This window comes from Falco biarmicus, chromosome 8, assembly GCF_023638135.1.
Source record: "Falco biarmicus isolate bFalBia1 chromosome 8, bFalBia1.pri, whole genome shotgun sequence".
NCBI classification, from domain to species: domain Eukaryota; kingdom Metazoa; phylum Chordata; class Aves; order Falconiformes; family Falconidae; genus Falco; species Falco biarmicus.
In genome coordinates, this window is record NC_079295.1 from 22026817 (window position 1) to 22047199 (window position 20383).

General features: G+C 36.9%; 1 protein-coding gene across 12 annotated transcripts in view; it reads right to left on the bottom strand.

The window, feature by feature from the left end:
* MYO3B (myosin IIIB) overlaps positions 1-20383 on the bottom strand; it is a 207597-nt gene that overhangs the window by 132713 nt on the left and 54501 nt on the right. For all 12 annotated transcript variants that reach the window (XR_008823672.1, XR_008823674.1, XR_008823673.1 and 9 more), the window contains one exon: positions 2032-2097. Coding sequence is in view for 8 of the 12 variants with exons in the window: in XM_056350236.1 (XP_056206211.1) it covers positions 2032-2097 (66 nt within the window). In the remaining 4 variants the exon portion in view is untranslated. The remainder of the gene's footprint in view (positions 1-2031; positions 2098-20383) is intronic.

Consider the following 20383-nt stretch of genomic DNA (forward strand, 5'->3'; position numbering starts at 1 on the left):
GCATCAACAAATGCATAACTAATGCATATAAATGAGCCAATTATCAGTAATGGCTAAAAGGTTTGCAGTTGTATGAGCCAATGTTTCATTATTTATTTTTTTCTAGAAAGTCCACTAATGTAAGTCCAAGCCTCCATAAAAACTATTGTAACCTTTGCATCATAAAAACTCTACTAACGCATGCCCAAGAATGAAGCAATGTCAGAGAATTCCATTTCAGTGTTCTCTTAAAGGTAGATATAAAACCAGCATATTTATTATAATTATTGCATTTCTCCATGTTAAGAGATGGCATATGAGGATACTTTCTTACTTCATTGTGCGTATTACTGCAAAAATGAAAAGTAAGGCTTGAGAACCTGCAGATATTGCTGGTGAGAGGAATTAATTAAGCAAAAGTAATTAAAAATCAATGTGATTAAAAAGATGCAATTTGAAAATATCAAAAAGCCAAAGGACACGATTAAAAACAAGTATAGCCATAAAGTACTAACATCTGACTTTTTATGAACAGTGCATGCTGAACTAAAGGACTGAACAAGTGTTAAGAAATGTTAAACTTAAGTTTTTGTATTGTTCTCAAGCTCAGCTCAGGAGGGACTTCTAAAAAGGAAGATACCAAGAAAGAAAAGCCTGTATAACAATGCTGAAGGTCAATGCACAATGTTTTGAGAAAAGAATGTAAACTTATTTACCAGGTGCACTGATTGTCTAAAGCACAAGTGGAATATAACCTACCAGTGCTTGAGTCCCCCAGAATACAGGCTACAGTCCATAAATACTGTAAAAACCAAGTTTTCCTGTAACAGAATGGAATTCATCCACCACCCAGTGACTTCTGTAATCAAACACTGATTCTGCCATAGATCACAATGCACACTTCTGTGTAAACAAGGATATCTATTACGGAGAAACACAACTTGGGTCTATCTGCACTAGAGGAATGTACTTCTACTTTCACTGGAAGGGATTCGGAGTCATGTTGCAGTAATGACAGTAATGGCCTTCCTCTATAGACCAACCATTACGGTGTACCTCACCTCCCTGCCTGATGAAAGAAGAGCATAGTAAATAAGAATATTTTTCATGGATTATTAATAAAATTTGCATCAGCCTTTCTATTTTTAACTTCTCCTAAAACGGGAAGACATTACCACACAACTGACTGAAAAAGGTTTCACATATAGACGTTGTACGCCTCCACAAGGAACTAGATACATTAAGGAACAGAACAGATGCAAAATGCAGGCGTGCGTATTTTCAAACCTATCTTGAGAAGTCAGTACTGAGGAGTGGTGTTCAAAGTATTTGGTTATTTGATGGATATAAACTTCTCAAGGGTTTGATAATATTGTTCCCCATGTTACACAGTTTAGGCTGTGATAGGTCACAATGAAATACCTGAAGAATCCTAAAAATCACTCGTAGAAGTTGCTGTTAAGACTTTTTAACATAATGCTAGCAACTACTAAATCATGATTTCTTAGTTTCACCATAAAAAGAAAAAAGTAAAGCAAAAGCATATTTTAGTTCAGTGACAGCTGCATCCAGAAAGTTGCCACCATCTAGGTAACATACTCTTGGTACAACTGGTGCTCAACTACATATATTGGGTATCCAACCTACTAAATATTAGTGAAGTAAAAAAAGGCAATTATTTTCTCTCTTGTCTTTCAAATTCTTATTTTAAGTTGACCAGCACATTTTCACTAGCCCTTTTTTCTCCTTGACACAAGATTTCACTGCAAAACCATCAAGGAAATCAGGTATATTTATAAATCTGTCCCAGGTCCATCAAAGTCAAGAAGCAAATCAACTAAGGAGTTCAGAGAAGCTGTGAAGCAAATTACATTAAAAAAATCAAACTGTATTATATAGCTTTCAAAAAGCGAAGCATGGTCTAGAGTCTATGAAAAGAAAACTGAAGTTAAAAACCTGCAAAAGTAACGACTCCATGAACAAATTCTGTTCTCAGATTGACACACGTAGGCCTTGCTGGACAAGCTGTTTTTAAAAGAAAATAAAACTCACTGTGAAATGAAATGGTTGAATCCTCTGCACCACTCCTCAGGATGCAGCAAAGTAGGAGGAGGATTCCTGAAAAAATACAAAGTTTTGGGGGTTAAAATGTTAATGTTTCTGGGAATTATCTCACAGATAGTCAACAAAGATGATACTGGTTCCACTAGGGAGAAAATGATCATCAAGACAGTAATGCTCAAACTGTCTGTGTGTCCGCTCCAGATGCCTGTTGGGTTTTTCTGGCTGCTGCTTATTCACTGACAATTCTCTTTTCATGTCTTTCTCCTTTTATGTCAATACCTTTGAAGTTGGTAGACAGTATAGCTCACAGTGTGCTTCACATTTCCTTTTCAATTCAGCCTGACTCAGGAAGGATCAGCTGAAACTGGAATATTAACCTAGCCTTCACACCACTTTAGCCCTTTACCCCAGATCACTGATTCTGACCAAAACTTCTGAAAGTATAGATATCGTCATCATAAGAACTATCAAGATGTTGACAATCTGCAGATTTTCCAGTCCAAATTTCAATCTGTATTCAGTTTGGATGACACTGTAAACTCTAAAACTGTAAAAAACAGATGTTATTTTAAAAGTGACAATTAGTGGACAATATTTTTACATTACATAGTAAGAAGACCTTCCATAAGATTAATCTTTTAAACTCTTACGGGTTCCATGTTAGTTGGCATATAGTAAGTTTCCTCTCTATTTGTTCCTGTTACAGTTAAATTATACAAGCATACAGAGCAAGGCCCATAGGTCATATTAAGTGGACCAGATTTTAAGTGGACCAACCTATAGCAGGAAGTGTTCACGAATCACACACTATATTATACTGTTGTCTCCCAGAGGTTTCTTCTGCAACTTAACACAGGTATTGAAGTCTATTTAACTTTTTAAGATTAAACCTGTGCTTTATGAAACCTTGATGGCTTGTCTTTTGCTGAATTTGAGGGCTCAGTGCAAAGGGTCAAATATTACTGAACTGGCAGGAAAAAAACCCAAACAGTAAGACTCACTCTACAACAGAAACACTAATATTCTGGATTGTAACATGAATCATCTTGTTTGTATTGGAGCCACATTTCACAGCATGACAAGGCTTGGAAACGTCTCACAAAACAAAAAGGTAAACAGCATAAACAACATAAATTAGTGCTGATCTGTTTAGTACTCTTGAATTTTTCATCCATGTTCATTCAAAGAGTAGTTCCATTTAACAATTACCTAATAAGAAAAACCAAACAAAATGGTTTAAAAAACCCCAATTTACAATGTGGCTTTGTAATAGATGGACCATTTTTGTTCATCTGTATTTACTGAAAGCAAATGCAGTCATCTAATTTCACTGCAGGCTGACATGTTTTCTAGGATGATTACGTTATTAGTTTTTTATTATAGAAGACTCAGGGAACAAAATTTTCTTCATGAAGTGAAGAAATCCAGAATCTTTGAGATGTGCATTACTTACCAAATTTATCATTAGAAAAAAATATGAACAGTTATAAATGAAAATAATGTTTCAGGGTTGTCTTTCATTTACCAGGCTTGTATGTTCATGTACATCATAGAATCTGATTTTTTACAAGCATAAAAAACCACAGAGAAGTATTTTTAGAGATACTCCCACAAAAAATCCCAGCATCAAAGAAAGGTAAATCTAAAAAACCTCTTTCTCTATAATGAAAATAGTTATCAGTCCACACATCCCACATGCATGAACTCTGCAAACTTTATGGGATAGCCAGCTGGGGTTAGTATAGGTTTTTAGTCTTTATTTTGCAGGAATGGCACTCTATCTGACAATTTGGATTCTGATAAAACCAACTTACTGTACTGCGAAGTAAAATATTTCTTTTTAAAATTACACCAGCACTGTCTACTGAATATTTGCTGTGAAATTTTGAATTCCACTGCAAAGTAATTTGCTTTTTCAAAAGCACAGTTACTATTAATGAAATATGTAGTTTCATCTTTTCTGTTCACAGTTTTTAAAGTCTTTCTATGGTGGCAACAATGGAGCTTACAAAACGCATATGGTTTGGAGGCTCTATTTAATACTCTCACAAGGATCTTTTTTTCAAAAAGACACAGACACTTAAATTAGTTGCAGATGTTATGATAGAAACAGGTGGAATTTCATCACAGAAGAACAGACCAGCAGAGCAGATGTCATTCAGGAAATACACTTAGTTATTTGTGGGTTAGTGATTGGTGGATACAGTCATGTTTTTAACCACACAGAAAATGTTTTGTCCAACAAATTACTAAGCTACCAAGACCTCACCAACAGCTACTCTCTTAAGAGGTGGCTGAGCATGCCATGTACCAAATCAACACAACCATGGAATCTGTAACTCCATAGATGTTTTCTTGAGCTTGATACTTTCATATTTGTTGACAGAAGATACTGTTCTTAGTGCCTTTGTAGTAAAAACATAGAATTAGTGGTCCTCTGTACTTATGTCACTAAATCAATGCTTCAGGTACCCCATCTACAAAACTGAGCTGATAAACATGACCACAACCTTAATTCATTAACACCTGTAAAGTGCTTGAAGAAATATGTTACATAACTACAAAGTACGAAATCGGCTCACTACTTTCTGGCATCATGTCCATAAACAATTTCCAGAAAGGGGCATAAGAGGGTCAGCTTCCTACCTTTGCTTTGGCTAAAACATCACAAACTCTTTCATGGTGACAGCAGAAAACACTTTTCCATGGCACCTCCAGAGGTAGCTTTCTGCAGTAAGGACTCAACCTCAAGTTCTAGGGTAACACAAAAAGCCAGATGTGCAAGGGTAGCTCACTTTAAGCTTTTTTGTCAGCACACTAAATGCAACACATGGAGTTCTATGGCTTTTGTGGACTTGCATCTGCCAACATCACTGGATTTCATCAACACTGGGCTGTTTCTGCTGTACTCTGAACACATTCACAGAAAAACTAAAAAGCTACCTCTTGTTAACTTGCTGACAGAACTTATTCTACCCTTTTCATATAAAACTGGAATGCTCTGCACGCAACCTTTCAATCATCCCTGCCGCATATGTAAGAAGCTGAAGGACAATATAGTCTTATTTTCTACTGTAAGTGATGGAAATTTTGAGTAGATATGAATATTATTGCAAAAAGTGGGTATAATTGGGCTTGCCTTTTGAAAATGTCCTCTTTTGATGCAAGATGAGTAATCAACCATTTATTTCCCAACTTGTGTCTTTCCTCCTTTAGTTCTTTCTATAATTCATAATTAGTCACAGAACTACACGCTCTATTTCCTTAGGCAGATGCATTGCTCTTGTAAGGAGTTTTTCTACCCTTGTATTCAGTGCTTTGTGTGGTCATACTGATGCTGGTTTTTACTGGGAGTTTTACTTCAGTGAGGACTGCAGGATTGAGCCTGTACAAGACACCAACATATAGGAGCACAATGTTCCTCAGAACATGAAGACATTAGCAAGCTTATCAAGCAAGAACTGCTGCTGAATTCTGAATGATACACACACAGTTATGTGCTGGAAATATTTTAATCTGTCCAGCCTTATGTGTTCCCTGTCATTCAGACTGCCTCCAAAGTCACAGCTGGCAAAACAAAATCGGTCATTTTACCACAATAAGGCCAATGATGCAGCTCAGCGAGCACCATTCATCCTTTATGTTAAGCTGTGAGCCTAATTACAGATCACAGATAATAGATATTTTCTGGCAACAAGAAAACAAATATTTTCATCTTAAAATACTGCTATGATTATTTTTTTTTAAATGGCAAATGCATCTACTATTTTTTAAACTACTTCAGTAAACATAGCCATGCATTCTATAAACAGATATCAAGACAGGGCCTCCAATGACCAAATTGCATCATCAGCCTACCACATTGTTTCTAGTGAGAAATTAACAGATGAACATCCAACACCTGTCACCATGAACAGGCTCTGGCAATCACAGCCCCATACACACATGCTGTGAATTAATTTTCCAGCATAGTGCAGAAACAATAGTTCTGCTGACAGTTGTCTAGGTTTATACATAGAAAGGTCATACACAAAATTTAACCATTCACACATATTTCAAAAAATAAAGTGTAACTGCCACAGAAAAAGCACAAAGTCAATGCATAATAATGAGATTTCCCTTAAAAAGGTTACATAAACCAAATGGTTTATATTAAAATACATGAAAAATTGACATTAATTAATACCTGATAAATTCTCATACAAGTTTAAAGGCCTGCCACTCCAGAGCATCCCCACCTTGGGTAATCCTCAAAAAATAACCAGGCAATTCTTGACAGGGCTCTGACACTCAGTTTGTGGCCCATTCAAATCAGTTAAGAGGTTTCCACTGATCTGAATGAAAAATTCCAATCCTAAACACTAACCCATTCATCTGTCTCCTACTAAAGGCTACTCAACTCTGACTGACTTCAGTAACATATTTCACCAAAGTCAACTCAGCAGGAAGCAGGGTACTGTACTCAGCTCTGTAAAATTTTAAGATAGAAACTGAAGAGTTTAGGTGCCTGCAGGAGTGGAGAATCAGCACAAAATCCTCAAGGTATATGGAGGCAGGCTTCTGAAGTTGCTTTTTAGGTCAGTGGAAAGCTGTCATCAATCTGAATGCTGCTGCATGAAGCCTCCATGGTTGAGAACCACAGCAGTACATTGCCTCAAAAGACCAGAAGATCAGAAAGAATACAGGATCTACAACAAAACTGGAAACAATATCAGAAACACAGCATCTAAGCAAAACAACTCCAGGTCTAACGGAACGGGCTGCCCAATGAGTTGATCTAGGGGACTCCAAAGGCAATTGAACATCCTTCCCTCAAAACACCTGGAATTGTGCAAGTCTTGACCATACTGGGCACCAATGTCCCTTAGGTCTTCTTAACCAGATATATAAGCAAGGCATACCTGTGCCCATCCCGCCTACAAGGCATGAACCATATATTGAGACTGTATGTACCAAATCACAGCATATGAGACTGCTGGAAAAGGCAGTAGCTCCTCACATTATCTTCAGCTTCTTAGGGCTCAGTAACTAGAAAATAAACCTTTCTCAGGCAAGGGAACAGACTAATGCCAGATCATAGTATTCTACCTATACAAGTAGGGGGCATCAGCAAAATTACCCTTATTTGGTGAGAATGAAGGGTATAATACACCCTAGGAAAAGATTCGAGGGGAAGGGGGGAGAGGGAGCATGGGAGAGGGAGCGTGCTCCTCCCAAATTCACTCTCCAGGCACCTTCTCACCAGCAACTGATTCACTTCTAAACAGTTTCTCCTTTTTCACTCCCCCTGCTTTTTCTCTGAAAGGACTGTTTTCCTTGTGAAAATGTCTAGTTCAAAACTGTTAACATACAACTTCAATTTCTTATCTTCTGGAATATCAAGGGCATGTATCTATTCAAGTAACATGTAAGTGAGTGAATTCTAACAAGGATATGCTGCTTTAAACAACCAAGATCAAAACCTACCAAGGGAAAAGAATCGGTTAAGACGAAGCAGAACACAAGACATTACTGCCTCACTGCTGAAACAAAAATATTCTTCTTGTTTATGTATTTTACTATCTTTTAATTACACAGTTATCTGACATTTCCCTCTTTATTGGAATGGATGCTCTTTATTTTCCATAGGTTGTACACAGCTACTGAATCCAACAGCATATGCTAAATTTATATTGAGTTGAAATTTAAACAGACAATTATAAGTAAAAGACTGTAGGATCCTAATTACTTGAAAGGGTCAAGGATACCAATCCACTTTTTAAGCTTTTTTGTTTTAAAACAGGGTCTGATCTAGTAAAACACAAATTGGATATCTGTTTTCACTCTTTCTCAGAAAAGAACTATGGCTATATATCTTGTAACACTGTTTCCCTGTTTTGCTCGTGAATTTAAGTGACTACTTATTTATTTTGCTGCCATAAGTAGGTGACTTAGCAGATTAACAATGAGATATGGGCTCAGCAGCAAAAAAAATACAAATTCACAAATAAACAAAGTGTCAACTACCTCTTTAAAACACACTTAAATCAAGATTTATTCACAAGTCTCCAAGCTTAGAATATTTCATCAGCCAGCATAATAATGAATAAAAAATAAATGGTAAAAGGTAGTCAGTTCCAGAATTACGCACAGATCTCCTTTTGATTTTCAAGATTCACTTTATGCATTGCCAAAAGAAACGAGCTTCAGGAAGAATATAAAGAGGTTGTCAAAAGAAACCTCCTAAGAAACCTCCTTCACATGAACAATCCTGTGTTTCAAAATGGTATATATCTGATAAATTAAAAGTCACCTTTAAAGTAATGAGTACAGACAGAAATAACGTGCTAAGCACATTAAATTGTTTTGAAGGTCAAATAATAACCTTCAGAAAAAGTATTAAAACAAATCTGTTATGTAATTTTTTTACTTCATACAGACAGAAAAAAAATGGATGAAGAAGTATTGCAAAGTGTTCTGCTTGGGAACATCTGGATTATCTTTGACTTTTTCCCTTGAACATTGCAATTCACAGGCCACTGGTTTCAGTCAGATTTGGCAGCTGTAAGGTTTCATTAGCCCTTTTCAGGACTCGACAAGGCATCATTTATTTCTGTCATTTACTCTTCGGTTTCCAGTTTCACTTTCTGGCTTCACTGAGACAGAAACAAGTATTTTATTTCAGAAATATTTTTGGATGGAGGTGAAAACAGGACAGCTTTGGATTCCAGTGGTCAAGCCTCAAAACAAATATTTATCATAATTGAATTATAATTATGCTTTGTCATCTCATTTATTCACAAATGTTTCAGAGATCTATAGAGGCACTAGCAAATTAACAGCAATTGAAACAGAGGAAGTAATAGTAGAGATTTTTATTTATAACCAGTTCACATCTTTACTGCAATATAGTATTTTGCTTTTCTATTAAAACCATTGCTCTGTGAATTTGCAAGGCAGGAGAATATCAGTTGCTAAAGAAATAAAAATGGGACAGTAATATTTCTGTGCCTGAGTGAAATACATATGGTGTTGTCTAGACACTGCACTTCTGTAGCTGGAATATTAAATACTCAACACCATGTATTTGTAGAACGGTATTGGAAAGTAAAAAAATCTGTTAAAATCTAAAAGTGAAAATCCCATAGATAAAATTCTAAGGGCAAACCCTGAATTGTGTTTCAAACTCCCACTGTACATCAGCCAGTTTAAGAGACCTGAGTAGTCCACCTGTCTGAAGGCACTGCCCAGTGGAGCAGATCCACTCTGGGAAAGCTAGAAGTTGTCATACCATGGTCAGTCTGCCAACAGGCTTCATATTGTCCTGGACACACAAGGGTACCTGTATTTTCCAGTTGGCTGAGACATACTTTTTGGGGCCCTTATTTCCATGAATAATAAGACATTGTCACTATATTACTCCCATGAAAAAGGCGGACTTGCTTCACAGAACTACAGAAGTGGTTTTGCCACTTGTGCTTCTTTACCTTCATTTCTTTGTCTGATCAATTTAGCTCTTACTTTCGAAGAGGAAGACACCTTCTTATCCTTCTATTTCACACAGGGAGCCTATTCTTAGTTGAGGCTCTACAGAAATACAAATAAACCTAACAGTAACCCTGTAAAAGAAGTTTATTACCATATGCTTGATATGGCTGGTACTGAACATGGAATTCAATCATTACGCTTGATAAAAACAAGCACTTAAACTCTGCATTTTCAACAGGAAACAAGGATTACTCCTTATTTGTACTTTATGACTCAAACCCTGCTTACTGTTTTCAGTTTAGTCTGGTTCATAGCATTGTAAAAACTGATATTCTGCTAGCCTTACCAGTCTGGTTCAGAAATGAATACTTACAGAGGGAATACATTAGTTAATGGTGGCATATTTCCAATGGACCATTAGGAGGATCATTATAAAAATTCTGAAGTAATAGACTGCATAAATGCTGAAGCATAAAGAAATGTACAAGAGGTGTAAGAGGACCATTTTTTAAAAAAGGAATTATCATTTAAGGTAATATGCCTTCTGAGCATGAAGACTACATGTGGAATGGAATTTATTTGTTCCCTATCCTATTCCATCCAATAAGCTTTATTCTAACACACTTCAATTTTTGTCTGCTTTAAAAAAAAATTGTATGACTTAGGAATCCCTGTAGATTGTAACTGGAGTGAAGACTAATAAACACAGTATTAAACACAAAGAATTTATTCATTATTAAAAATGTCCTGTGGCAGCAATTCAAATAAAACCTTTCTAATGCAGAACTAAATGACAATGATATCAAGACCATATCCCAACAAGCCTGTAAGATGCTAACTTAAAACTCATGCATCTCTTGAAACAATTGGGCAAGCTGTGGAAAATACCCTTGGAAATTATTGACTCACATAAGCTAGGGTATCTAGGAAAGGATGAAGGTAGTCAAAATAAATTTAAGGCAAGAAATGCTAACAGTGCAAGTAATGTGTAACAATGCAATTAGTGATGCATTGAGAGACAAAAAGACCCTACAAAGCTGAAATATTAAAGCATCATAGAACACGTGAAAATCAAGAGGGATAAATTTTTTGAATGGAAGATTCAACAAGTAGGCATCAATCAGAACCATAGCATAAACAATGTATAAAATGCATTGTTAGTAAGTGTTGAGGATACACAAATGACTTTTAGTTGTCTTTTTCTATAATAAATATTTAGACACTGAATGAGAATCTGAATCATAGCCCTGTTTTACCTTCAAAACATTAGCTATTTATGTTCCAAATAAAGTCAGGTGGTATCAACAAGCAAGCACCTATTTCCTCAACAAATCTGGGGAAAAAATGCATTTGTGACTTTTTGGAAAGACTGAAATTTTCTGGCATCTAATGACAATAAGACTATACAGTCATGTCTTTCCTGCTTTTTTCTGCAGTGCAGAGTTCTCACACAGCTCTACTCAGAACCTCCCAGCTGAACAGACCAAGAAGTTAAAAGTTTCCTCAAAAGGAGCTCCCACAAAGAGCATTTACTGTATGTTTGAGTTGGGTGGACACTATGTGCATCTGTAGAATCTTTAAAAAGTTGTAATAGGTTCTGTAAGATTTGAATATCAATACAAGAAACAAGGAAATAAAATAAAATAAAAAAACCACCACCAAACCAAAATTTTAAAATAAACCAGCCAAGAAGTAAAATATATTTACAGCAATAAAAATACAGGGTGCAATATGGAACACAATTCTTCCTTCCTTCCTGAATTGCCTCTCAGCAGTTAATTATGAGGTGATTATATACATGTTGACATGACATGAGCACTCTATTTTAAATAACACATAGAATGGGTAAACAGAAAAGAAAATTACACTTTCAACAAGTCAGATCTCTGTTTTTGTTCCAATGTAAGACGCTTTTTGTTCTTTTTGTTTCCCCAGACAGTTCAAGCAGATGCTGCCTGTAAAAGTCTGACGTGTTTGCATGCTGGCAACAGATCATGGATCATCAACTTGCCCAATAAACCTATCTTATTGTAATTCAGAACATCTTTACCCAGCACTTGTTCTAATATGTGAACAGTCTGATAAGAGGGAATCTGATATAATCTATACTGTGAAAGAAGAAACCTAGAAGTTACATTTTGGCTAATTTAACCAAAATAAACTGCATAAAGCCAAATCACTTTAGTCAGCCAGGTAGGAAGATGAAAGCTGTTACTACTACTTTTTTCCTAATGTTTTCAAAGGCTGTGGTACTGGATGCCAAAGCACAGACATAAACTCTCTCAAGAGGAGAAACGTTCTTTTCCCTTGTTGCCCCAAGCTACTGAAGCAAGGTTTGCACAGAACACATAAGTGCTCCCCTTCCAAAAGCACGAGCTGCTTCCCCTGTTCCCATAGATATATCTTTTATTTTTTTACAAATACAACTTTCAGTCATTGGATCGCATTCATTTGCCATGTTGATTAAAATGCCAGTCTTAAATAGCTTATACCCATAAAAATAAGCTGGGTTATGCTCAAGTTGCCCCTAACTTTCTTTTGGGTATACTATAAAAATATTGACACTATTTCAATAACCCAAACATAGTTCTCTTTAAAAATAGTTACACCTCTCCTGGAAAATTCACTTGGTTTTGAACAGTTCTACTAGCTTCTTTTTCAGTCTTTTAACCTAGTTTTATACTGCTTGTACGCTTTCAATGCTATGTTTGAAGGGTTACTTATAACACTGGACACATTAGTCCAGCAATGGTCTTGGTCAGACTGGGTAAGTGAATTATCCTGTTCACTGTGTGAATTTGCCCTTATACACTTGCATGGATGAAGTGAACCTTTTACCACAGCACAGGCTAATGCAGGCTAGAAAGGACCTCAGGAGGTCCCTACTCCAACCTCCTGCTCAAAGCAGGGTCAGCTATGAGTTCAGGTCAGATTTCTCAGGGCTTTATCCACTCAGGTCTTCACACAGCAAGTTCATTTTCAGTCAATTTTCAACAAGGATTCTTAAGTTATCATCAAAGTCAGCACCTTGAAAACCACCCCTTGAACATGGCCTTTGCTTTGTATCCCTACGTGCCTACGATCACATTTAGCTTCATATAAATACTGACACTATTACAGAACAGACTTACAGACCGATTCACCAGGCATTCATCATTATTTACCACTTTCTTCCTCCTCTTTTTCCCTTCTTCTCCATTTCCTGCCTGTTATTTCTTCAAAGAACATTACTGTAACTTTTGTGACCCTAGTATCACACAGTCATTTAACCTGACTATGTTTCAGTTTGTTCATATGTAAAATGAGGTGTCTCTGCACAGAATGCAGTATTTGATGTCTTGCCTGGGACTTTTTCTTGGCCAACAGTGGCAAAAACTTGCACCTCCTGAAGGAACTCTTGAGAGAAGATGCAATACAACTGCAATCTAAATGGCCTTTCATTATCATAAAAATAAACCCACTGAAATCATTATTAACTCCCTGAATACTGTAGTTATAAAGATTTATAACCAGTGTCTACTCCAATAAATATTTCTTTAAAATTTTTATGAGTTTTAACTTATGATTATACCTGTAATAGAAAAGAAATATGATACTAATTGTTAATAGTAAATGTGTAGATATGTGTAGTGCATTATTACTGCACTAATCATGAGTAATGATTAAATACACTGCATAGAATTTTAACATTAATCAAACTGATAACAGTAACAAGGAAATCAATACCTTTCAAAGCACAGCTCCTTTTCACCAAATATGTTTGCAAATAGTGTGATTATTTGTTATTGCATATTTCTGGAAATTACTTTAGAGGGCAAAGCACACGTGCATTTGGTGACTTATTACAAAAATAAAATAACAGATGCACATTCATTATGATTCTGAGGATAATTACAGTCTTGCTAGAATGTGGCTAGTGTCTAAAAAGTTCGTCTTTCTTTTTCCTCTGCTTCTATCAGTCAGTGAATTAATTCCTTTACAAACATGAACATCAATATCCTATTTCTGAGAAAGGCATCTGTTTTTCAATTACATCCCATGAAAGTCTCTGGTACTATGAAATGTATGAGGTGCCTTATTCTCTCTGCAATACCAAATTATGTGAAGAGATATTTTTTTTTCATGCAAAAATCTAATTTAATTTACTTGGTTTAATTCATTATAAGTGATGTGGGCTACTAAACTCCAACATTAACCACAGGCTATAAAGTATGTTTTGGAAACCTAGGGCTAATGGCTTGAAAGGCAGTTTCACTTCTTCAGGATTACACTCCAAACAAAACCAGAATTTTATTATTTTCCTTCAAACATCAAGTTCTGACTTGTATCTATAAGGTACAAGTATGGCAAGTTGCCTCCACACTAACTGCCCTGCAAAATCATAAGCTGAATGTGCAATAACTCAACAGAACACAAATATATATTTTGCATGTGCAGGAACCTATGAGTAAAGATGGGGGGGGGAGGGGAAGGAAGTGTTTGACAAAGTAAACATCACAGGTAAAATATGCAAGTTTTAGGAATGCAAATTTACACATGCATTTCTAAGTAGTCAGCTGATGAGGCTTTAACCTGAGATAGTGTTCCAGACTTAAAAAAAAAAAAAAGCGCAACAACTTTTGTGCAGCCTCACACACACACCCCCCTTTTAATCTCCATTAATGATGAACAAGCATTATCACTATTTCATAGGAAAATACCTCTCTCTAAAACTGAGTCACACATAGGTGAGAGGCCATGTGGTCTGAACATCCTCCCTGTCAGCATTATGGCTCCAACCAACCTCACACAACTTTCCCATCACAGAGCAATTATGAAGGGGACTATGGGTTTTTCCACTATGCAACAAGGCTTTAATTCAAATGTTACCTTCCCCAAGACCCACTGCAGAAAAAAAACCTCTCTGGATTAAGCATGAAGATGAATATCATGCTACTGGCACAACCTAAAGGTGAGTTAGGCTGCCTAAGGATGTTTCACAGCCAGGTAGTCAAAGGGAAGTATTCATCTGCTGTCCTCCTCAAGCAGCACTGACTGCAAGTCTTTTGTGAACCTAGGCTACAGTGCAAAGTTTCCCTCAAGGCAGTTAGATGCAGGTACATCGTGTGTCCTCAGCTGTGGGTGAGTCCTATCCCCCAAAGTAACGAAGTGCAGTTTCCAGCCTCTATGTGCAGTCGCCCTTTGCCAGCAAAAGAAACTCACTGAGGAATTAAATTTTCCTTTTTTTCCAGTATTCAGAGAATTTAACACAGTAACTAAGGCTTCATTTGCCTGCAGCTGTTTCAGAGAAAGGAAAAAGAGGGGAAAAAACCCCCACCCACAAACCCCCATGAATTTACACAATTTAAATCCTGAAGGACCATTTTGAAACGGAAGCAGAATGCAATTTTAACAGACCCTAAATAGTCTGCTTCACGCATGCTCACTTAATACTGAACCAAGACATTCTTAAAATTTCAGGCAGAGAAACCTGCTCTGGTTACCTTGGTGATAAACTGAAGACAAAAATTGCACATAATTGTTGCTGATGTCACTGCTCCCATTTGTTGCCAAGGTTACAGAGTACCTCAAATAATTGTGATGTTTCATTTCTAGACAGTATTGGAAGCCCATTTTCTGTTCTCCGTAAATTGTTTAGTGCTGCAGGTAATCTATCTAAACCTTATCTAATAAGGCATCAGCAGCCTTTCAGCAATGTCTGGTAATGATGTAGATTTATATGTTGCAAATGAAGCTACCTAGGTTTTTACTGAGTATTTTGACTCCCAGATTATCTCAATTATTTTTATCCTAAGAAACTATTTCCATAACAAAGTATATTAATCAATCATATAAGAATATCTGAACACTAAATGTCTTACTGCAAAGCAATATTGCATGTGAATTATCTACCTGGAAGGAAGCTGTTCTCTTGGCTGAATGGTGGAAAATTGGCTGTTAACTATTTATAACTGACTGATTTTCCCACCATCTTCAAACTCATTTTAAATGCAGAGCACAAGTGTTTTGCTGCACTAAAAAAATTCAGCCATGCTACATCATCTCCATTGCAACTTCCAGTTTACCACGCACTGTACCATGAACCTCCTTAAAACAGTAACTACTATATGTAAGGATTAAGGATTACTCTGCTACCCTCACAGTATTATGCCTCAGGACAGCTACAGACAATACTGTTAGCCACTGTAGTTCTGTCAAGAAATGGGGAGCAGTTTTGAAAACACACTAAAACCAATGTATTTTTAGTCTACAATAATAAAAGCATGACTTTGTAGCTCAGCTCTATCCCCTAAATCTAACTAAGCCACATTTCAAATCCTCACTTCTGAAGAAGACAACAGTCAGTAGATGCCCATCCACCATCTCTCCTCCTGGATGTGCCTTTCATCACTTGACTGCTCTCAGACTGCAGGGCTTGACCTTGTCAGCATGAAATTTTCCACTGGAGCAAAACAAAATACCACTTACTGTATCTTAGCAGTCTGTTATTACTTATGCAGTGGATTTTGAAAAGTAATAATTTACTTTAGAAATTGGTTGACTAAAACAGCTTATGTGCATTTAATGCATGAAATGAACTGCATATGGAGTCACTAAAAACATCTGTCAGGCATCTCAGCTTCTACCTGGAGTTCAGAGAGGGCTAGAGTGCAACACAGAGAATAAAACAGAATATCAGAGGTGATTCTTTTTTGTTTGTTCAGAAAATGGCTGAGATCTGAGCATGTTTATTTTCATGATTATTCATTTGAGTTTCTCAATGAATTAATTTCAGCTGCATACATTTTAGCTCTTCTGTGTTTAATTCACATGAATGTTCTAGCAAAAAATACTGGCAGTAATGTTTGCTGAAACAGTCTGTTTTTAACAAGCACCAACGAATATACATATAAAACAATAACCTTCTATTTGTAATCGCATGTATTCATGAGAAAGCCAGTTGGAGGAGAGACTTAACGAATCAAAACCCAGCAACATACTCTGCAGACAAAGTCTGCCCTCACAGCTGAAATAGTAAATGCTTACTACAGACTATTCAACAACAAGCCAGAGCGTGAATTACTTGCTGAAATTAGGCTATGAATATATCTGAACAAAGAAGGCATCTGCAAAATACAATTCTATCTGTACACAATTTACAAAAGGGAATAAAAAGACAAAATCAGTGAGAAACAGTTGCATATAAGTTCTGCAATAACTGAATAGCTAACGAAAAAAAGGAGGGAAATTGCACCAAGATGATTTAATTTTAAGACTGATTCTCTACTGTCTTACGTAGTGTACAAAAATATTTATACTATTTTACCACTTTCTCAAATATATTAAAACGTCATAAGGCAATGGAGAACAGACCCCATTTTACTATGACATGGCTGCTAATTGCATACACTTCAACTTTTAGATCTGCTGCCAGACTTAAAAGACTAGTTATACATAAGTATTTGGTATGGGTTTAGACACAAACTGCTCTCTGATTTTTAGACACAGGTGACGTAATGCAGGTAATACTACTACCAGCACTCATTACGCAGTTCAACTCTGGCACAAATCTATTTGAATCTGATATTCAAACCCTATGATACATTTGACTTTTACCAGTTTGTATACCTGTTAGAAATGAATTAGGAATGAATAACTCCTATACATTTTTGTAAAGGCAGAGGCCCTGCCCTGGCGCATTTTAGCACTGTTGCAAACTGTGAGACTATGTGATAGTAACATTAACGTATCTTCATAGCACAAAACTGTTTCCCCACGGAATTAATACATACTTTGCCAAACAAAAGGCCGGGACATTCATCCATCATTAGTGATGTACCCCAGGGGTCACTGCAGAGCCCAGTCCCATTCAATATCTTCATTAATGATCTGGATGATGCAGCAGAGTGCACCCTCAGCAAGCTTGCTCATGTTTCAACCTGTGAGGAGCAGCTGTTGAGGATTCTGCTGCCATCCAGAAGGAAGGAATCTCAACAGGACGGAGAAATGGGCCCACAGAAACTTCATGAAATTCAGCAAAGGGAAATTCAAAGTCCTGCACCAGGATATGCTGGGGGCTGACCAGCTGGAAAGTAGATTTGCACAAAAGGACCTGAGGGTCTTGGTGGACACCAAGTTGAAACATGAGCCAGCAATGCATCCTTGCAGTAAGGGCAGCTAATGGTATCCTGGGCTGCATTAGGAGTGCTGCTGCCAGCAGCTTGAAGAAGGTGATCCTTCCCCTCTACTCAGCAATGGCGAGGCCACACCTGGAGTACCATGTCCAGTTCGGGGCAGGAGAGATATCAGAAAGATACAAAGGTACTAGAGACAGTCCAGCAAAGGATCACCAACACTGATTAAGGGAATGGAGCACCTCTCACATGAGCAAAGGCTGAGACAGGTGGGACTGTTGAGCATAAAGAACAGAAAGCTCACGATGAGTAGTATCAATATATATAAATATATAAAGGGAGAGTGTAAGGAAGACTGAGCCAGGCTCTTTTCAGTGGTGCCTAGTACACAGGGCAAGAGGTGATGGGCATACACTGAAATACAGGAGATTCTGCCTGAGTATCAGGAAACACTTTTTCACTGTGAGTGTAATTAAGCACTGGCACAGGTTGCCCAGAGAGGTTGAGTCTCCCTCCCTGGAGATACTCAAAAGCTGTATGGCCTTGGTCCTGGGCAGCCTGCTACAGGTGACCCAGGCTGAGCAGGAGGGTTGGACAAGATGACCTCTACAGGTCCCTTCCAACCTCAGCCATTCTGTGATTCTGTGGAAGAAGATATAGCCAAGGACACACTCTTACTGACATTTTCAAAAAACACATCAATGGTTCACTTTCTGTGAAACCAGTGATCCCAAACTCTGGAAAAATCAAACTCAGAATGGAGACTAAAAGAATTTTAACAGAAACAAAACACAGAAGTGCTTCTCAGAAATCCCACTAGCTACCTAACATCATACTTAGGGACCCAAGTCATTTTGAAAATCTAGTCATGTTTGACTTGTTCAAGATTCTATGATAGGTCTGTAACCTGCTGAAGAACTCGTAGTGGTCTTTCCAATCTTCAGTCACAGATCTGTATTCTTTTCCACCTACAGATCAGACTCTATCCCTGAATTGCTTTGCTATTCATATAGAAACCAAGGAGGATCCTTAGGACCTTGTTTTCTGCTCATCAGACTCTTCCACAATATTCTCAGAGGTAACATGTCACCTTATAATTTTAGTATTTGGAATTTTCTATAAAAATACAATCACGAAGTAATGAAAGACCAATGTATCACACAATAATGTAACATATAAATGTCAAATTATTCCTCAGACAAGTATAGCTTTTATGGATATCACGATGCCCTACCTATAAGCATAGGCAGAATCTGGTCTTTTGAAGTAGTTTGGTCACATTGCTGTAACTGCATTTCACACTCCTATTAAGAAATAAACAATATTGTGCTCTGAAATTTGTGTACCTGCTGTCAAATTATTCATCATTAAGACTGTATTAAGCATGTTCCTTTAATTACTTCAAGCACTTCATTTTAAATAACTACAATTCTTTTAATTCCTTTGGCTTTTGTTTCACAAACACAATCAACTCTGAGCTTTACTGTCCTATCACACATACTTGTATTTCTTTACTGTTCCAAAAACCAGCATAGGCTACTTGATATATCAGTATCATGTCAGTACCAATGCAGATGGCAAAATCACAAGAGTTGGTAAAGCCAGCTGCAATACAAAAGGCTATGTTAGTATCTGAATGTTATCTCCAAAATATAATGACCCCTCAACAGTTCTTACCTGTTCAGATTGATGAAAACTACCTGTAGTACAGCAAGTGCTCCACAGTGTATACAATAAAGTGAAGGTACAAATATTTTGGCTCCTCTACCTCATATGACTGGTCCACAGTCACACTATCTATTGAAGTGAAACATTTTCTCTTGACATGACCATTAAATGAGTACTCAAGCTCAACTCCATTCCACTCCTGGCTATTTAAAATTAATTAATAAGCATAAAAAAATTTCATGAAATTTCATTTAATTCTCCATTTTCATGGGTTAGAAAATAAAATAACCATTTCTTATCACCAACTGCTTTTAAAACAGGTGCCTTCTACTGCTTTCAGGAGAGCAACATTTGACTGATACAGACATGAGAGGTGAACATGGTTCAGTTTCTGTTAGGATCATCTGTCAGTGTAACTTAGAAAATTGCTTTTTATTTATCACCTCTCTGTAATAACTGGATTGTAAAGAGAAAGAACCTGAAACACAAGGTCTTTGCAACATGATCTGAAATCCTTGCTTTACACTGCTATATGCACCCACCTTTTCCAGACTACAATGTACAGTCTTCATCTTCTTTTTACCACACGACTTTTCATAGCCATTACTTTTCTTTTCAAAATTTCAAATCACTGCTACCTTAAGAGATAGTAATGAGGTGATGTAACGTTTCTCACAAGGTAACATCATCTGACGAATTTATGGACCTACTTTACTTTAAAAACCTTAGGTATTTGAGAATCTTTTACTTTGTAATATTTTGCCAAAACAGACACCCCTAAGTAGCAGCAGCAGATGGAAGAGGTTAAAATATCAACTCCCAGATTACCAGCTTTGCTAGGCCACCTTCCCTTCATAATTTAGACCCTTCTGTTGGAGATTTGAAAATATATTCTAGACAGATGACATGTTAACAGAATCATTTCATGGTTCAGTGTCTTCGCAGTATGATTTATCTCTGTCTCAAGGCACTGGAGGTCCCTTTTCAGGAGATTTATGAGTTAGATCCAAGAATTGATTTTGATGAGGGAGAATGTCTGCATCATTGCAAAACAGAACATTAACATTTGCTCTAAGATAATGCCTCCTTCT